Raw genomic sequence first — 18,944 nt, forward strand, 5'->3', positions numbered from 1 at the left:
CTGTTTTCCCATCCCCTTCAATGAGATTATCTCCCACATTTAGAATACAGTTAAATTTGTCAGTCTGCATTACATCCTGAGATTGCCCAACATCCTGGTTGATTTTTTTAAATTTGTATACAACAAAGTTCATGTGGCACACAATTCAGTGGGTTTTGACAAAATCACAGAATTGTGTATCGGATACTCCAGTACCATAGAGACTGGTTTCATTGATGTAAAATTTCCCTTGTTCATCCTCTCTGTAGTCAACCCCACCTTTAATCCTTGGCAAACACTAATCTGTTTTTAATCCCATAGTTTCTACTTGTTTCATAAGGTCACATAAATGAAATCTTATAATATAAAGTCTTTTGTGTTGTTTCTTTTACTAGGCAAAATGAGCTTGAGATTCATCCATGTTGTGGAAATTGGTAGCTTGTTCCTTTTATTGCTGAGTAGTATTCCACTGAATGGATATACCAAGTTTTTTTGTTTTTTGTGGGTTTTTTTTTTGTTTTTTTGTTTTGGATATGCCAAGTTTTTTATGGTTTCTCCTGTTGAAGGACATCTGTTTGTCTCCAGTGTTCCGTGATTATGAGTAGTTGTTGTAGGTTAACTTTTCACGAGAACAGAAGTTTCCAGTTCACTTAGATAAATACTGATGTGTGATTGTTGATGTGATTGGAATGTCTATGCTTAATTTAGCCAGACCTGCCAAACTGTTTTCCAAAGTGACTACACAGTTTTGCTTTCCGCCACGGATGAATGAGGCTCCTCACTGATCTACAGCTTCATCATCATTTCGTACTGTCTGTTTGATTGATTGATCTAAGTTATTCTTTTTTTTTTTTTTTCTAAGGTTATTTATTTCTTTATTTGACAGAAAGAGAAATCACAAGTAGGCAGAGAGGCAGGCAGAGAGAGAGGGGAAGGCAGGCTCCCCATTGAGCAGAGAGCCTGATGTGGGGCTTGAGCCCAGGACCCTGTGATCATGACCTGAGCCAAAGGCAGAGGCTTAACCCACTGAGCCACCCAGGTGCCCCGATTTGAGTTATTCTAAGAGGTGTGAGTGATATTTCATTTTGGTTTCAGTTTATATTTCTCTAATGATGAAAGATGTTGACCATCTTTCCTACATCTTGAGTTGTGTTGCTGACCTCACTAAGATATTTTATTAATAACAAATTATAACAAGACATTTTGTGCTATTAGTATAATTTTTAAATGTTAATTTCACCTCTATCTCATCCTTTTTCAAATCTTGGTTTCATGTATGTTTATAATTTATGTAACATTAGTATGGAACATGAATGTGGTTCATAATCTGATATATACCTACAAGGGGTACGTGCTCAATATTGGTGGGATCTCCAAACTTGTTTGGAGACAGTTGCCTGAGAAAGAAGCTTGTGCTTGGATGGGAGGCTCTAGTGGAGTTGTATAGTGAGGAGGGCTGTTGGGGAGGATGATAAAAAAAAAAGAGAGAGAGAGGTAAGGAAGGCCCAGAACGTAGTTATCACCCAAGTCCCAAGAAACAGGATTCTAGAATCTCTAGGTAGTAGGGAACAAGAGTTAAGAATTCTTCTCTCTCTAAGGCTCTGAAGAAAGATTCCTGGTTGAAGACAGATCACTTGTGTCTTGTCAGAATCAGAAATGGCTTCATGGGGTGCAGGAAGCTCATGTGAGCTGCCAATCACTGATTGAGTAAGTAGAGGAATATTCCTTTCATAAAGGGTCTCTGGGGTAGGCACCAGGAATCTGCCTCTTTGGTAGCAACGGCATGAGAGGAAGAATCATTATGGGGTCTTTAAAGTAACTAAGCAATAAGGTAAAAACGTGTCCCATAATGATTCTTCCTCTCACCTTTCTGAATACTCAACCTTGTTTTTAGCCTCACCTATCAACTGGAGAGTGTACTCTAAGAGAGTATAATTATAATATCATTAAAATGGGAATTCAGGAGATGTATCACCCCCTGTGGTTTCTAACTGGACATCAATAAAGGAGGGTTTATTTCTTTGCTCGCCTGACCCAGGGAACATAATAGCATTTACTTGACAGTGGCCACAGGCACTCATTCTTCTTTATACTGTATATTCCTGTACTTTGTTTTCCCTCATGCTGGTTCTGAGTGGTTAAAAAAAAACAGGAAGCGGAGGGATGGGCAAAATGGGTGAAGGGGAGAGGGAGACACGAGCTTCCAGGTAAGGGATGAATAAGTCACAGGAATAAAAGACATAGCAGAGGGACTATAGTCAATGATACTGTAATAGCATGGAGTGACGGACAGTAGCTGCCCTTGTGGTGAACACGGCGTAAGATATAAACTTATGACTTGTCAAATTACCATGTTGTACATCTGACACTAATGTATTATAGCAATAAAACAGCTTTTAAGGTTTAAAAATTAAAATAAAACATAAATAAAACAAAATTAAATTAACAGAAAACCTCTCAGCAGGGCCACCCACAACCATGACAAATTTTTAAGTTCTCAATAGCAATAGACTTAATCTCAGGACTCAGGACAAAGCAAGGTTGTTTGACCTGTTCTCCTGATCTTTGACAGGTTCTGCCTCCAACAGACTTGGGGATGAAGGCTGCTGGCATCTTAGCCCTGATTGGCTGCCTGGTCACGACCACTGAGCCCAAAGTCTACACTCGCTGTAAACTGGCAAAAATATTTTCGAGGGCTGGCCTGGACAATTACCAGGGCTTTAGCCTTGGAAACTGTGAGATTTCTTTCTTCCTGTTCTTTTCCTACATTTGGTGTCCCTGATGAGACGCCGAGTGTCTCCAAACCCCCAGCTTTGCCTCGTCCCCAGCTGTTCCATGCTCTACCTACCCCTCCCAGGGACTCCTACTAGCTATCCACATATTCTCAAATTATGCTCCCTGGGGCACCTCTCCTCCTCCCTACCCCTCATGTCCTCAATCCTGGAGTCCTCCACAAATAACACCAGCAAGGGAAGGAGAAAACAACGCCTCCCTTGCTGGCATGGTAAGGGCAGACCTGACTTCCGACCTAGTCCGGGTGCAGCCACTGACTAGGTGTGCCACTTTGGAAGTGCCCCATGGGTGTGCTACTTGCCCTGTCCCTCCCCAAGTTCTGTTGGGACCACAGCATTATGGTAACATGTGTAGGAGCTCTCCTCTAAGAGCAGACTTGGAGAACAAAAATGCATTTCTTTTATTGGCATTTCTGGGTTTTCCCTGTCTAGGGATCTGCATGGCATACTACGAGAGCCACTACAACACGACAGCTCAGACCGAGCTGGAGGATGGAAGCATCGACTATGGCATTTTTCAGATAAACAGTTTCACATGGTGTAGACGTGCTAAGCTACAAGAGAAGAACCACTGTCATGTGGCCTGCTCAGGTACACTTTCATTTTTTTTTTTTTAGTAATGTCATCAGGAGACTGTGGACTCTGAGAAACAAACCGAGGGTTTGGGAGGGAAGGGAGTTGGGGCAGGGGGCAGTGAGCCTGGTGGTGGGTATTATGGAGGACATGTGTTGCATGGAGCACTGGGTGTGGTGCATAAACTGAATTTTGGAACACTGAAAAAAAATTAAATTAAAAAAAAAACTGCATGGAAAGAAACATCTTGCCTAATCTCACCTACAGATGAAAAATCATTTGAAAAATAGATTTCTCACTAGAAACCACAACATGAGAAAAAAACAGCAAACTATTCCACAAGAGTTAAAAGAAAATATTAATCCAGAATTTTATGTACAGTAAAAATATTCATCAGGAATGATGAAGAGACAAGACATTTTCAGATGAAGGAAAACTAAGAGAAGTTTTCACGGACCTGCCAAAAACAATCACTAGAGTAAATTCTTGAGGCAGAAAATAAATTATAAAACAATGAATCTTACAACATGTCAAAGGAAGAAGTATGGAAGTAAAAATGAGTAAATACAATGGACTTCGCTTTTCTTGAATTTTCTAAATTATATTTGATTGTAAGAAATAAATTATATTTTCTAGTGTAGTTCTCAGTGTATATAGAGGAAATAGTTGACAGTTATACTAGAAAGGGGATGGCAAATGGGCTTAATGAAACTAAGATTTCTACACTTCATCTGAATGAGAAAATTTTTCAGAATTAAAACCACAGAAGGCAAAAACAAAACAAAAAATACACACAAAAAAGGAAGATTGGAAGACAAAGAACAAGCACAATGAATAGAAAACATTTACAAATATGGCAGATATTAATCAACAATATCAATAATCATTTTAAATATGAATGATCTATATATGCTAATAAAAAGACAGAAACAATCAGAAAGTATAAAAAAATAATGTCCTCAGGGATAAAAGCAAGAAAGCTGTATAATGGACTATCTACCCATTTTCTGCTTTGACAAAATCTTGGAGTAGATGTGCAAGTAGGTCTATGCCATGCCAATAAATTATTCAACAGTTTCCTGGGGTGACACTGTCCTGTGGCCTACTTGCCCAGAGATGACTTACTTCTTCTAGGATGGTTTTTGTGAACCAACCATGAAAATGGAGGGGTGGAAAAATTATCTTATTACCCTTTCATGCATAGAGACATTATGTATGTTCAATAAGAAGGAGAAAACTGTTTGCCAACTGCCTTCTGTAAAGCAATTTATTGAAAGCATGCATTGATGCTTCTTTGTACAGAACAAGACAAATAAATACACTTTACATTTTGTAAACAGTATAAATTAAGCTAGAATTCACTTCTAAGGCTTCTACTTCAATCATTTAAGAAATATATGTGTGCACAGAAAAGGCTGATGGAAAGCATCAGACATAAATTCTGGTATTGGGAAAGAGAACATATGCTTTAGGAAGTTAAAGGACTATAAACAGGTGTGGGTTGAGTGCTGTGGACTTCAGAGGACAAAGACCTCATTGATAAAATCATGGAAAGTCTTGTAGACACAATGATATTTAATCTAAGGCTTGGAAGATAGGTAAAATTTGGACATTCAGAGGGAGAGAAGAGTCATTCCAGGTAAAGGGAACAAAAGAAGCCAAAAGGTGCATGTGGGGAGAGGATATGGGGCACACACAGGGAGAAGTGAGACATTTGTGTTATCTGGAACAAAGGGGATGTTAAGACAAATAACAGGACCCAGGGTTGGAACGGTTGATTACTACCTGATTATGAAGGGCCTGGGAAGCCAGGTAAGATGTATGTACCGATTTCTGCTTGCAATAGGGAGAGGTCAGTTGATTAAGAATTGTTCTAGAAGGATTAATGCAAACAGGGTATGAGATATTGCCATTGCAAAGGTTGAGGTGAGAGATAGAAAGACCTGAATGATGGTCATGGCTGATGGGATGAACAGACAAGAGATATTCAACAGATCCTGCCCTCTCTCTACAATGTGAGCACCACGAGGAGGGCAAGGATTTTATCTGTTTTGTTCACTGATATATTATCAATGCCCAGAGGGGTGCCTGTCCAGAGTTTTGGTGTTCAATAGATATTCATTAAATAAATGAATGGAAGGAATTAGGAGCAAGGTTGAAGACAAGGAGTTATAAGATATTCTGCGGCAAACTCCTTAGGAGCAGGAAATAAACTTTTAATTCCTCTTTGACACAAACAGGATAATCAGTACATATGTTTGAATGTATGAATGATTGAACAATATGTCAATTTTCCAGTAAATTGTCCCTACACCTACATTACAAGAGTATGGTCACTAACTCCTGAAGCAAATCATACAATTGTCAATCAATTCCTAATTTAGAACATTTTTCTGTTGGGCTAAAATCCACCTCTTTCTAGCTTTCTTCCGTTAATTCTAGTTTTTCCTTCTGGGTTTATTTAAAACAAATTTGCTCCATTCTATACGCAGAAACTTGTTAAAATGTTTGAAAATAACTAGTAGATATTTCTTATCTTTAATTTCTTATCTTCTGGGCTAAAACATTCAGTATCTTCACCTTCCTACAGATATGATTTTTAAACCCCTCCCCATCCATGGTCAAGCTCAAGCATTCCCTAAAAGTTTGCCAATGGAGTCTTCAATTCAATACAGCACCTGGACATGAACATTTTTAGAAGTTGAAAAGCAGGAGGACAAAGGCTGGCTAATTTAGTAATTAGAGAAATCTGAGACCTAAACTGACAGTAGGAAAGACAAGAAGCAACCATAGAATCCTAAAAGGGCTCAGAAATCAGCAGGACCAGCTAATTCTTGAAACTGGAATGAAAGTAGGTAGAAAATAGGAGAATCGATGAGAAGCCCAATTAAGGAGCAGCTAGACCATCCGTTTCCCTTCCTGACTCCATTCAGCTACTGACTGTTCCTCCCCAATTCTGGCAGAACACTGGAGCTTTCCTTTTTGGACAAGTGAGTAGAAAGTCAACTGAGGGACCTCAATAACCTGTGAATGTGAGAGTTTCATACTGAAGACACAGGAGATTAAATTAAAGTTACCATAGTCCCAACAATTTTCCTCCACTTAGATCCTAGAATGACAGACAGCAGCAGGCTATCCTCTCCAGAAGAGAAGATCTGTCCAGGAGAATTCAGACAGATGAAAAGGAAATAACTAAAGATTCTGAGTAGGAGCTCTCCATGAACAAAACTAGCCAGACTTCCTTATAGGAAGATACACAGTTGAAAATCCCCATGTCTGTGTATAGAACATCTACAAATCAGTTTTTAAGTCTCTCCTTCTTAAATGGGTGCAGATAACCAAGAATCGCCAGACTCCATAGACACGTCATTCACATGCAGGGGTGAGACAAAACAAAACAAAAAACAATATGAGATAAAAATAACTGTTTTGAAAGCAGAGACTATACAGGGAAATGAAAATTTCAAATGAAAAAGGGAAGTATCAACGATATCTTCAGATAGATAACATGTCTTATCAATGAAACAAGAAAAGGATACTTTATAAGGAAGAAATATTTGGAGAAGAGCTCCTGGAAATTCAAAGTATGACTGCAGACACACAAAAAACTCAATAGATAAATTGGAAGATAAGATTGAGGAAATCTCTCTAAAAGCAGAATAAAAAAGAAAGAGATAGATGGAAAATAGGAGAAATAAGGATATGAAAAATAAATGAATCTGTATAACACATTTCAGCAGGATAGAAGAGAAACAGTAGATAGAATGAAATCTTTAAAAAACATTTCCAGAACTTAAGGGCATCTGTTTCCTATTTATAAGGCCCATCACATAATCTATGTTGATTAACATAGATTCACACTAAGGCACATCCTCGTGAAATTTCAGAAAACTAGAGAGAAATAGAATACAGTATAGTCTTCAAAGAGAAGATGTGTGGTTTTTTTGTGTGTGTTTATCTTACTTGATGTTCATTAACAATTTGGATCCCTGAGTTCATAGCTTTCATCTCTTCTCCTTCTAAAACTTTAATGATGTATGTATCAGATCATTTGATGTTGTCCCTCAGGTCACTGAGGCTCTTCATTTTTCCCATCTTTTTCCCTTTGTGTGTTTTACTTTCAGTAGTTTCCATTGCTATATCTTCAAGTTCTCTATCTTTTTTCCAAAGTGCTTAATCTATTAAATTCATTCATTGAATGTTTTATTTCAGAGATTATATATTTTTGTGCAAGGTCATTGCTTTATAGCTTTCATTTCCCTTATTTTATTCATGTTTTTCTTTAAGTCCTTGATATAAATAAACATATTTATAAATTGTCTTAAATTCCCTGCCTGGTAATTCAATCAACTGTATCATTTCTGGGTCTTAACATTGACTGATCTTTTCCCTGGTTATGGGTCACATTGTTATGCCTCTTTGCACATATAATAACATTTTGTTGGATCCTAAAGATAGTATACGTTACATTTTTAAGTGTCTGGATTATGTTTTCTTCCTTTAAGGAGTGTTGGATTTCATCTTGGCAAGTAGTTAATTCTGATCAGCCTGACCCTTTTAAGACTTGCTTTTAAGTTGTGGTAGGGAGGGGCACCTGGGTGGCTCAGTTGGTTAAGCCACTGCCTTCAGTTCAGGTCATGATCCTAGAGTCCTGGGATCAAGTCCTGCATCAGGCTCCCTGCTTGGTGGGGAGTCTACTTCTCCCTCTGATGCTCTCATTCATTCCCTCTCTCTCTCTCTCTCTCTGTCAAATAAATAAAATCTTTAAAAAAAAATTGTGGTAGGGAAGTTTGAGAGTCATGTTTATGGTGGGGTTAAGTTAGTGCTACCAACAACTCATGCCTATTCTAGTGTCTTTTGAATATCCAGGAAGTCTCTCCCTTCTGACTAGTCAGAAATCAAATGTCTCCCAGCCCTGTGTAAGCTCTGTAACTGTAGGGGTCTCTGGTAATTGTTTTCTAGCTAGCTTCGTGGAGTCTTACCCTTTGCAAATCCAGTTTAAGCCTTTGGCCAAAGGTTCAGTGGAATCCCTATGCCGATTTCTGGTGTTCTTCTTCTGGGTGGCCACCAACCTTCAGATACTTTTCCTCATAGATTGCAGCTGCCTTCGCCTCTTATCTCTGTCTCCTCTACTTAAATTGCCATCTCCTGCCTAGGTTTTACCTTTCTGGTCTAGCAAGTGCCTCTGGGCAGGAAGTCATGGTGATCATAAGACTCTTCTTCGGTCTCTATCTCTCAAGGGTCATGATCCTGCCTTGTCTTTTGCCTAATATCTGAAGATAATGTGCTCATGTATTTTGTCTAGTTTCCTAGTTGTTTACAGCAGGAGAGAAAATCTGTTTCTCCATCATGGCCGTGCTTGACTTTACATGCAGTTGACTAATTTAATATTGTTCAATTTAGTTTCGAATACGGAAGTCTCGGGCAAACCTATATCTGCAAGGCAATCTTGAATTCTAGAAAATTAAAATGTTGGACGGTTCATGGTTAGAGGTGAACAAACACTCCTATCTGCTTTCTCATCATAAAGAGCATGAGATTTTTAGAGACAGCTTTAAAATAGAAAACAGGATGTTGGTTTTATATCCTAATCACCCCTCAGTAGCTGGCCTCCCTCAGCCTCAGGCCAGAGAAGCTTTAATTATGGACAATGTCATTCTGTCCCACGTATTACAGAAGTAGGGACATTTGTCATGGGAACCCGGAAACAAGTTAGCCTTATGGTCTCTTTATGAGAAACATGAAGTTTCCTACATGTACGGGTCATGTGCACCTTTTGACCATGGCATCTCACTCCCAGGCCAAAATCTATTTCCAAAATTCCTGCCTACCATCCCCAAACTATTTGGACAGAATATTTTTATATATGCATATATACACACAAATAATAATATAATATCAATCTTTATTTTCCTCCAACAGCACAGACCTCATTAAATTAAGAGATGTTTAAGGAAAAGGAAGGTGATTGTTGTCTCTTGTATCTAGCTTCATCTACTTTTATTACTCTCTATTTCCCATCAGCTGGGTATCTGAGTTGGCCTTTGTCACTCCAGAGAGAGGAAGGAGATGTAAATTGTGGACATGATAGTGATACAGTAGGTGGGAAGCAAGAGGATGGTGGGGAGAGACGGAGAGACATTGAAGCACAACTAACTTACCTGAAAATACCGTAGTTCTTTCTGTGTGTAGATTGCTGATGTTTTCTGTTGTTTATGTGGAAGAATAAACTCTTCGGTTGAATAATGCTTTGCTGTTCGACAGAACCCTTTGACTGCAGAGACTTGTCTATTTAAAGTAAATGGAGCAGAAGCAATTCTTGGCCTGGAGCCTTAGAAATACTTGCTCTCTTGCCTCATTTCTGCCCCTCTGCTGCCCCTCTGTGGTGATTTCATTGTGTTTTCACATCTCAGCACATCAGGTTCTCGTTTCCCAGCCCCCATCTCCCTTCACGCATTTTCCCAAGCAAATTCAAAGTCACGTCCAACTAGCACTTTCAAGATATCTCATTACTGTTACAAAAAGCTACAGCAAAGTGGGGGACTAACAAACAAACTACAAGGTCTCCACCACATGGGCCTGAGAACCTAATCCTCTCGCCAATGGTACACACTATCTCCAGCCAAGCAAACTGCCTTACCTCCAACACAAGCCTTCCACATGACGTTGTACTGTCCTGGCATAACCAAATACTCTCTGCGTCTTCCCCACTGTGGATAGCCTGTTTCTTTCCCACCCCGTGAGGGCCCACCGGACCCACTTCTCCTAGGAAACAGGCTCCAACCACTTTCAAACACAAATGGTATCTCAGCACTTACCAAGCATTTGTGTGCCCCAAATGACGTGTCTCTAGGTAATTTGAACATGCAGCAGATACCAAGCACTTGAGTTAGGATCATCTCTTAATAAATAAATAATTACTCGAAAAATGAATATTTATGTTTTTATTCTCAACTTCACTGGCATCTATAGTATTCCATAAGCAGGCCTCTTTGCTTAAGTGTCTGAGTTGGAAGGAAGTAGTCAAGGGCAATAGAAGTTAAGTCATGGGTTTGAATGCAGGTTCATTTAAAGGGCTGACCTTGGCATGCACCCACACAGTTGTTTGAGGTTGAATAGAGATAATACACGAAGAGACCTAACAGGAGCTGGACACACAGTAAGTGTTCAACAAAGGTTGGCTCTTAGTAAGAACGATTACTATTCTAACTAATCTCTCTAGAAATTAGGCGAATGACTTATAACCTAACAAAGCTTTGGTTTTTACTGTGAATCAGATGTTACTAAATTTGCATAATGTCTCAATTGGTTATCCCTTAGAGGTCGTCATACCTTTTGTTAATTTTTTCTTGGTTAATAGAAGTTTGTTTTAAATTTAAAAAAAAAAGATTTAGAATGAATTTGCTCAAAAGAAATCTATCACTACCTTTATCTTTTAGTTAAGCTTATCTGAGAAAGCAACCCAATTAGCAACTACACTGGCATACTCAAGAAAAAACTCCATTTTCAACTGAGTTTACAAAATAATTGTGTATTGTATTGATCTGTTTAGGCTGACATTATTCTTTTTTGGTTACAGTTTTCTGAAAATAAAAATAATGCATTTCTACTGTCAAAAGTTCAGAAATATGCGGTGAAGTTATAAGAGCCTTTTTATCCCACAATTGAGAGCTAAACATTCAAATACGGGTAACGATGACTATCTTTTTATTTTCTCTCTCAACCAGTGCTGTCCAATAGTATTTTCTAGGTTGATGGAAATGTTCTCCAGCTATCCACTATGAGAACCACTAGCCACAATAAAGATTCATAAAGCATCTGAAATGGAGTGAGAGCAACTGAGGCACAAAAGTTCTGATTGTATTGATTAATTTAGATTTAAATAGTCCCACATAGGGAACGGCCACCATATTGGACAGTGTAGCCCTAGGAGGATATTTTCTACAATACTGAGAACCTTACATTAGGAGCATTTTCACTATTACAAAATCATGTCAACATTTGATTTTAAATGGCACCCTGTTTCATTCTACGAAGGTATTGTTATTATTAATGTGAACACCCCTCTTATAAGGCAATTAGATCTTTTCCATTTGGAAGTAAAATAAACAAAGCTATAGTAAACTACTTTATAAATAAATCTTTGTCTACATTCATAACTCGTTCCTCAAGATAGATCCAAAAAGGGATGCCTGGGTAGCTCAGTGGGTTAAGCCTCCACCTCTGGCTCAGGTCATGATCCCAGGGTCCTGGGATTGAGTCCCACATCAGGCTCTCTGCTCAGCAGGGAGCCTGCTTCCTCCTCTCTCTCTCTGCCTGCCTCTCTGCCTACTTGTGATCTGTCTGTCAAATAAATAAATAAAATCTTAAAAGAAAAGAAAAGATAGATCCAGAAAGAGAAATTACTAGGTGAAAGATTAAGAACCACTTGAAGGCTCTTGACCCATACTATTACATTGCTTTCCTGAAAAGCTGAACCCATTATACTCTCACCAGCAAGCACTGAAGAATGCCTTTGTCCTTGCACCCTTGTCAACCTGGAGCATTACCCTGTCCTTTAAAAATTTTGGCCTAATTAATAAATAAAAATGATATCAAACAGTGTAGGCTTTTGTGTCTTGATTGGTGGTGGTGATGGGCAGAGAGAGATGGACCTCCCAGATTCCCCTTAAAGGGAAGATGTCTGGCTCTAACAGCGTCTGTGTAATTTTCAGACTATCTCCCTGGAAACTCCTTTGGGGTTGTCTTAGCTACAGAGGACTGCCCCATCTAATACTGTGCCCCTCCGGGGCAGTCCACACCCAGGGACTAACTGAGAGGGATTCATAAAGACTTAGCCATTTGGGTATCACTTGTGCAACTTCGATGGGCCTGCATCGCAACTGGACATCTCCATCTGCCCACTCCAGCTCTGTCCCCTTTCTTGCACAGATGTGGATCTCTAATAAACACTCTGCACCCAAGCCTGTGTTTGCATTTACTTCTGAAGAAGTGCAACAGAAATGATGTTGGACTTTATTTGCTTTTTTCTGTCATGTTTGCATGGAGGGTTTTGAGGCCGCTTCTGGGCAAGCAGGAAAGAATGCTCAGGCCAGTGCATTCATTTGCAATCAGAAGATTTGTTATGTCTGAAAGCCCTAGAAAAACTAACAAAGACTAATGTGTCTGACATAAACATTTTTGCATGTAAAAAACACCTTGGATGGATTTTTTTTTTTTTAATGCACAAACTGGAAAGTTAAATAGACAAGTTTACCTATAAAGAGATCATAAGTGCCAAAGCATCCCCAGTAGAGAAAAAAACATTGTACTGTCCTCCTACCTGTGTATTTCTTTAGGACACAGAAGACACTCTCCTCCTGTGCCTAAACACATTCCCCAAAACTCTTTAGGACCGCAACTTCAAGAAGTCCAAATGTGGCTACTTTACAAATTAAAAAAAAAAAAATTCTTTGATTTGTGAAGACGCTCAACAAAAATAAGAACATGGCTTATAGTTCATCCCACTCTCCTGTTCCAACAAGCAGTGAGAAAAGTGCAGAAAACCTGATCAGGGCTTCCCCTCAAATAACAGTCTCAGCTAATACGCTACTCCTCTCTCTTACAGCCTTGATCACGGATGACCTCACAGATGCAATTATCTGTGCGAAGAAAATTGCTAAAGAGACAGAAGGGATGAACTATTGGTAAGAGTTTTTCCTTGGCCAATTTTGGCTGATGTGGCCAAAACCAACCGTGTCCATTCATCACACCTCATTGGGCACTGATAAGCTCACCTCTGCAGAGAGGTCCCACAATGTTAATGTGACCTAGTCTCCCTTCTCAATGAGTGTGTGGCTGGACAGTGAACACGGCGAAGGGGGTTTCTATGGGGACGAGAGACAGTATGAGTCATGGCGGTTTGCAATTGCTTTTCACATTAGTATTCCAAACAACAGAGCAATTCCTCATGTGAATTTCTGGTGAAGGCCATACACCAGAGGAAAAAAGCTTGAATTTGCTTTCCACTTGGACGAGATCTTGGAGGGCTAGGGCAACATCTTGTGGGGAGAGAGAACATGCAGTAGCGAGAGAAAAATGACCATGTCAGTTACACACCATCCATTGGCAGGGAGCTTGCCTAGGACAATGCACAGACATGGTCTCTGGTGCTCCCAGTTACCCAAGGCTAGGTTTCCTGTGAACATCGCTAATCAGGTCACTCACTTGGGGAACCTGAATTTTCAGTGGTGTAGGTGTTGAACTGAATGATCCATCCCTATAAAAATTGTGTTTACCTGTTGCTAAGGCTAATGAGAGCTAGGAGAAAATCTAGAAGAGAAAAGTCTTAAGGCAAAAGATAAAGTCATTGGATCTCAGAAACAAAACTAAATCCTGGGAGCTGCTGGTAAATTTGGTTAATTGCCTATGGTTTTAAACCTACGGATATTTGGATTGTCATGCTTCTTTCTGTTGTTCCTGCTTCCCTCTCCTCTTTAGGCAAGGCTGGAAGAGACACTGTGAGGGCAAGGACCTGTCTGAGTGGAAAAAGGGTTGTGAGGTTTCATGAACTGGAACTGGACCCAGGAGGCTCGGCAACCACTCCCTAGGATTTGTAGTGAATGTCCAAGTTCTCACGTCACCTTGTCCCCCCTTCCTCCCAATGTTCCTTCTTGAAGTTGGAGAGGGAAAACTAAGTTATAGTTTTAAGGAAATAAATATTTCCATTTCGGTATCTTTACTTCGCCCTGACTCTGTTTAAGCGGTGTCAGAAAAGCACAATGGTGAGATTTGAAAAATCACCTGCAAAATAGTTCTTGCCCCCAAAAGAACAAAATTCCATCTTTGTCATAAGGATTACTGGCTCTTTTGGCCCTGAAATGGCTTCTCATTTAAAAAGAGGACTCCTGGGGCATCTGGATGGCTCAATCAGTTAAGCAACTGACTCTTGGTTTGGGCTCAGGTCGTAGGATCGAACCCTGCATTGGGCTCCACACTCAGTGTGGAGTCTGCTTGGGACTCTCTGTCCCTCTCCCTCTACACCTCCCTCCTGCTAACTCTCTCTCTCTTTCTCAAATAAAATAAATAAATATTATTTTAAAAAGAAGACTCAAGGGGTGCCTGGGTGGCTCAGTGGGTTAAAGCCTCGGCCTTCGGCTCCAGTCATGATCCCAGGGTCCTGGGATCGAGCCCCACATTGGGCTCTCTGCTCAGCAGGGAGCCTGCTTCCCCCGCCCCCGCCTGCCTCGCTGCCTACTTGTGATCTCTCTCTGTCAAATAAATAAATAAAATCTTAAAAAAAAAAAAGACTCAAATCAAGAAGAGCAGGAGATGAATGAACATGGTTTGCTGACCTTTTTCCTGAAGACTTAGGTCATTCTTCTCTTGGTCAGCAGACACACTGCCCCTCCTTAACTCACCCCTGCTAGAGAACATGTTTCTGTGACATCTAGACAATCCCAATGGACACACTAATGGGAATAAGTGGGGGAAGTTGCAGCTGTCATCTTTAATGTTAGGACAGTTCCCCACGTCCCAACATCTTTTTAAATTAAATCTATCAAATTCAAAACTAACATCATGGTGGCAAAATTGCTTCCAGCCTTAGATCTATAGATTTTGTTAGTTTGTTCTGGAAACTGGTGACTATCTGAAGGACACTTCCTTACCTGTAACACTGAGCCAAGGCGCTCAGATCCCAAAGAGCTGTTCCCAGAATGCACTCTGCTCCAGGAAGGAATGGCTCACAGGGCAGGGGAGTTCCACTCTGTCGAGTTTCCTCTCTCCCATTCTCTGTCCTGCTGGGGCAGAGGTGGTTGGGGCTGCCTTACTGCAACATTACATAGCAAACTCAAGTCCAATGCAATCTGACTTCAAGAACGCACTCAATTAAGGTTTGTTAGAGAAATGGTTATACCTACAAATAAGTTTCCCACTTAGAAAAAAGTCCCCACTGGTCAGACTGATGGGTTTTGTGATAACACCTAACTGACCCATAAACACTCTTTCATTGCCAACTGTCTGGACTCTGCCGTTGGCTCATGTCACATCCTGGCTTCACTTGGAGCCAGAGACTTTAAAAAAAATCTGAACTGCTATTTGCCAAAAGAATATAAACTTTTCCTATGTGTCTAAACAAACATAATCCAGTGACAATTTAACAGGCATTTCAAACCATGGGAAAAAAGCTTTGGAAACTCGCAGAAGAATTGAAAAAGAATTCTGTGAGATAGCTGAAGAAAACATGAAAAATGTTGACTCCATTAATTTGTACTTCTAGAAGTCTTGAAGTCTAGAAATATGCATCTTTCATTATTATCGATCGTCCCGTTATCCATCCGCCTTGCTGCCCCCATTCTTAGCCAAACCTCCCTCATTAAACTGGTGATACTGTGTTCATGACCGAGGTTGGCATGGCACCTGACACCAGCTGTTCAAACACTGGGGGAAAGATTAAACAAACAAACAAACAAAAACCCACTCGACTCCAAGAAAGGAGTGCTTTGAGATTACAAGTGAACAGAGGTTAGCTGGCCTTACAATTTGATCTATCTTTTCACAAAATTCATAACATTTCTAAGCATGTAATCCTATTATTTCTGTGCCTAAATGTTTCATTTATTTAATATTTCCATAAAGATTTAGGATTAAAAAAATTGCATTGTCCTGGATAATTTTTTGCAATTAATGCTCTCAGAAATTTAAGAAGAAAATATTGCTCCTGTTCCTGAGTTATCTTTCTTTAACAAAGGTATCTTGAAATAACAACTGAAACGTATATTCCCTTCTAGAGTTTCCAAGTTATTTGCAAATAGATTCTCCGTTTCTCCTCACAGACACCTTAGCAGCTGCTTACCACATGTCACTGCGGGGACAGTTGGATATTAGGGTTTGGAGAACTGCTTAGGTAGATACAGTCTTTCTTTGGAGACTCAGCTCTGCCTGGCTCTTGGAACCCCTCCACACCCCACAGCATCTCTCACTATGTATCCCAGCTCAGTCTCTGTCATTCTTCAACACTTTTTGTCTGGTTCAACCATTTTTTTCTTGATGTCTCCTGAATCCATATACCCTTTCTCTTTGGGTGTCTTTGCTCCTGGTCCCCAAACCTGGAAGACTGTAATACTTCCCCATAGCCTCTACAAGCTCCACCCAGCCTACAGGAAGCCTCTCTGGTCCTCCAACCTCCAAACAGTCTTTTCTCTATGGTCTTTCCCAACTGGACACATATGGGATCACAGAAGGGATACAAACATGACCTTGCATTTGGAATATTTTTATTTTCAAATCAGGTTCACATCCAGTATCTCAAATGCTCCTTACAACTATCTTGGGACACAGTGTAAAGTAATCTTCACTTTATACAGAAGCTACTGGGTTATGGAAAAGGTGACTGTCTCTCTAAGATCCATAGTGCCACAGTCAGGAATCCAGGGTAAGCCTGCCACCCTATAGAAATCCTCACAACTCAATGAAAGAACAGTGGCCTAGTTTCTTTAGAGAGACAGAGTGCCTGAGCCCCCATCTGAGGTCATTCCCCACTTCCTTGAGCACCCCAGTACAGTACAACCGTTAGCCAGTCCTGGAAAGATCTAGAAGAGAGTAGGAAATGCTCTTACCCCAAATCTAATCTTTCCAAGGTGAATTAAAGAAATAAAGACTACATTCAGAGACCAAGAAAGAGTTCTTCTGTCCTCCCAAAATAGATGGAACATGTTCTAGATTTCTAAAATTTGAAACAAGAAATGTATTGCATTGATCAACAAAAAAATTTACAGTTTAAAAATTAAAACATGAAAATTATTTTTTCCAGTGGTCAGGTCTTCCAAATGGCCACTCCATGCCCGCTCCCCTGGAGTCAGGCTCCGCTTTTCTTCTGTGGAGCCGCTAGACTGCAGAGCATGCACGGCCAAGGAAGCGGTCTAGACACGACCATCACCCAGGCAGCTGTTCCAGGGAGCATCCAGCTGCTGGAAGTTCCACACATGCAAGGGTCAGGGGATGGAAATCCCCACAGCTAGTTTGCCTGGGAGCCCCTTCCTGGGGGGAGCTGAGGATCTAGGAGGAAATCTGACTGTAGCAGAATCATCGAGAACACAGCTGGGCTCCCAGAGGCACCTGGGGCAGCTACACAGCACTGTGACTCAGACAAGTGGCTCTGTCTCTCCCTCATTTTCCTTCCCTCTTTTCCAATTTATTCACAGCACAGGAAAGAGATGCTTGGACACCATCTTGAATCACAGACACAGCAAGCACATCTATTTAATCTGATCTTTCTTAACAGCACGAAGGGGGGAAACAGAAGGCCAGAAGCTAATAAACAGTCTCACGGAAGAGGGGAAGGGAGGAGAGAGACAAAGACGATATTTTATTACACGAGACAGCAATTTGAACAACTTTAGCCATGTGGGTCCCCTTCCTGGTGGACAGCCCAAACCCAACACTGCGTCTTGACCAGGAGCCTTTGCATTGGCTTTGTTTTCATAACTTTATCAGTTGGGCTCTGATTATAACAGAATACATATTCATTATGGAACATATAGCAAATAGTTTTCCAAACAATAAAACTATTCTCAACAGTCAATGCTGCTATTAATACTCATGGCTTTCCACTCTGGAAAACAGCATGGAGGTTCCTCAAAAAGTTGAAAATAGAGCTGCCCTATGACTCAGCAATCGCTCTACTGGGTATTTACCCAAAAGATACAAATGGAGTGATCCAAAGGGACACATGCACCCGAATGTTTATAGCAGCAATGTCCACAACAGCCAAGCTATGGAAAGAACCTAGATGCTCATCAACAGATGAATGGATAAAGAAGATGTGGTATTTATATACAATGGAATACTATGCAGCCATAAAAAGAAATGAAACCTTGGGGCGCCTGGGTGGCTCAGTGGGTTAAGCCTCTGCCTTCAGCTCAGGTCATGATCTCAGGGTCCTGGGGTCGAGCCCCACATCAGGCTCTCTGCTGAACGGGGAGTCTGCTTCCTTCTCTCTCTCTGCCTGCCTCTCTGCCTACTTGTGATCTCTCTTTCTCTCTGTCAAATAAATAAATAAAATCTTTTAAAAAAAAAAAGAAAAGAAATGAAACCTTGCCATTTGTGACGACACGGATGGAACTAGAGGGTATTATGCTGAGCGAAATGAGTTAATCAGAGAAAGACAATTATCATATGATCTCCCTGATATGAGGAATTTGAGAGGCAACGTAGGGAAGGACTTGGGGGGTAGGGAAGGAAAAAATGAAACAAGATGGGATTGGGAGGGAGACAAACCATAAGAGACTCTTAATCTCACAAAAAAAACTGAGGGTTGCCAGGGGCCAGTCAGGGGGAGAGGATGGTTGGGTTATGGACATTGGGGACAGTATGTGCTATGGTGAGTGTTGTGAAGTGTGTAAACCTGGTAACCCTGATAACCACAGACCTGTACCCCTGGGGCTAATAATACATTATATGTTAAGAAAAAAAATACTCGTGGCTTTCCTTCCATTTTTTTCCCCATTTCTTACAGGGTTGGAATCAGAGTTTTAATTTGGTAACCCGATCTTTTCACTGAACATACCGCATGATTTCGCCCAATATTTGCTAAAATACAGTGCCTACGAATAGCAGCAC

General features: G+C 40.5%; 1 protein-coding gene across 1 annotated transcript; it reads left to right on the plus strand.

Annotated features, from left to right (window-relative positions):
- The first annotated feature begins 1,589 nt into the window (after positions 1 to 1,589).
- Positions 1,590 to 14,060, plus strand: LOC111139318 (lysozyme-like protein 1). Its single transcript, XM_022491579.1, has 5 exons — positions 1,590 to 1,686; positions 2,552 to 2,714; positions 3,204 to 3,362; positions 12,952 to 13,030; positions 13,824 to 14,060. Exons 2-5 carry the CDS (start codon positions 2,576 to 2,578, stop codon positions 13,891 to 13,893), a joined length of 447 nt encoding a protein of 148 aa, XP_022347287.1. The 5' UTR covers positions 1,590 to 1,686; positions 2,552 to 2,575; the 3' UTR covers positions 13,894 to 14,060.
- Positions 14,061 to 18,944: the final 4,884 nt, after the last annotated feature.

This window comes from Enhydra lutris, unplaced genomic scaffold (assembly GCF_002288905.1).
Source record: "Enhydra lutris kenyoni isolate GAN:26980312 unplaced genomic scaffold, ASM228890v2 scaffoldscaffold99, whole genome shotgun sequence".
Classification (NCBI taxonomy): Eukaryota; Metazoa; Chordata; class Mammalia; order Carnivora; family Mustelidae; genus Enhydra; species Enhydra lutris.

Bases quoted from the DNA above. Each gene is read 5' to 3' on its own strand.
- LOC111139318 (XM_022491579.1), top strand. From the start codon at position 2,576: ATGAAGGCTGCTGGCATCTTAGCCCTGATTGGCTGCCTGGTCACGACC. The intron at 2,715-3,203 runs GTGAGATTTCTT...TTCCCTGTCTAG, and splicing joins GGGCTTTAGCCTTGGAAACT to GGATCTGCATGGCATACTAC. The intron at 3,363-12,951 runs GTACACTTTCAT...TCTCTCTTACAG, and splicing joins CTGTCATGTGGCCTGCTCAG to CCTTGATCACGGATGACCTC.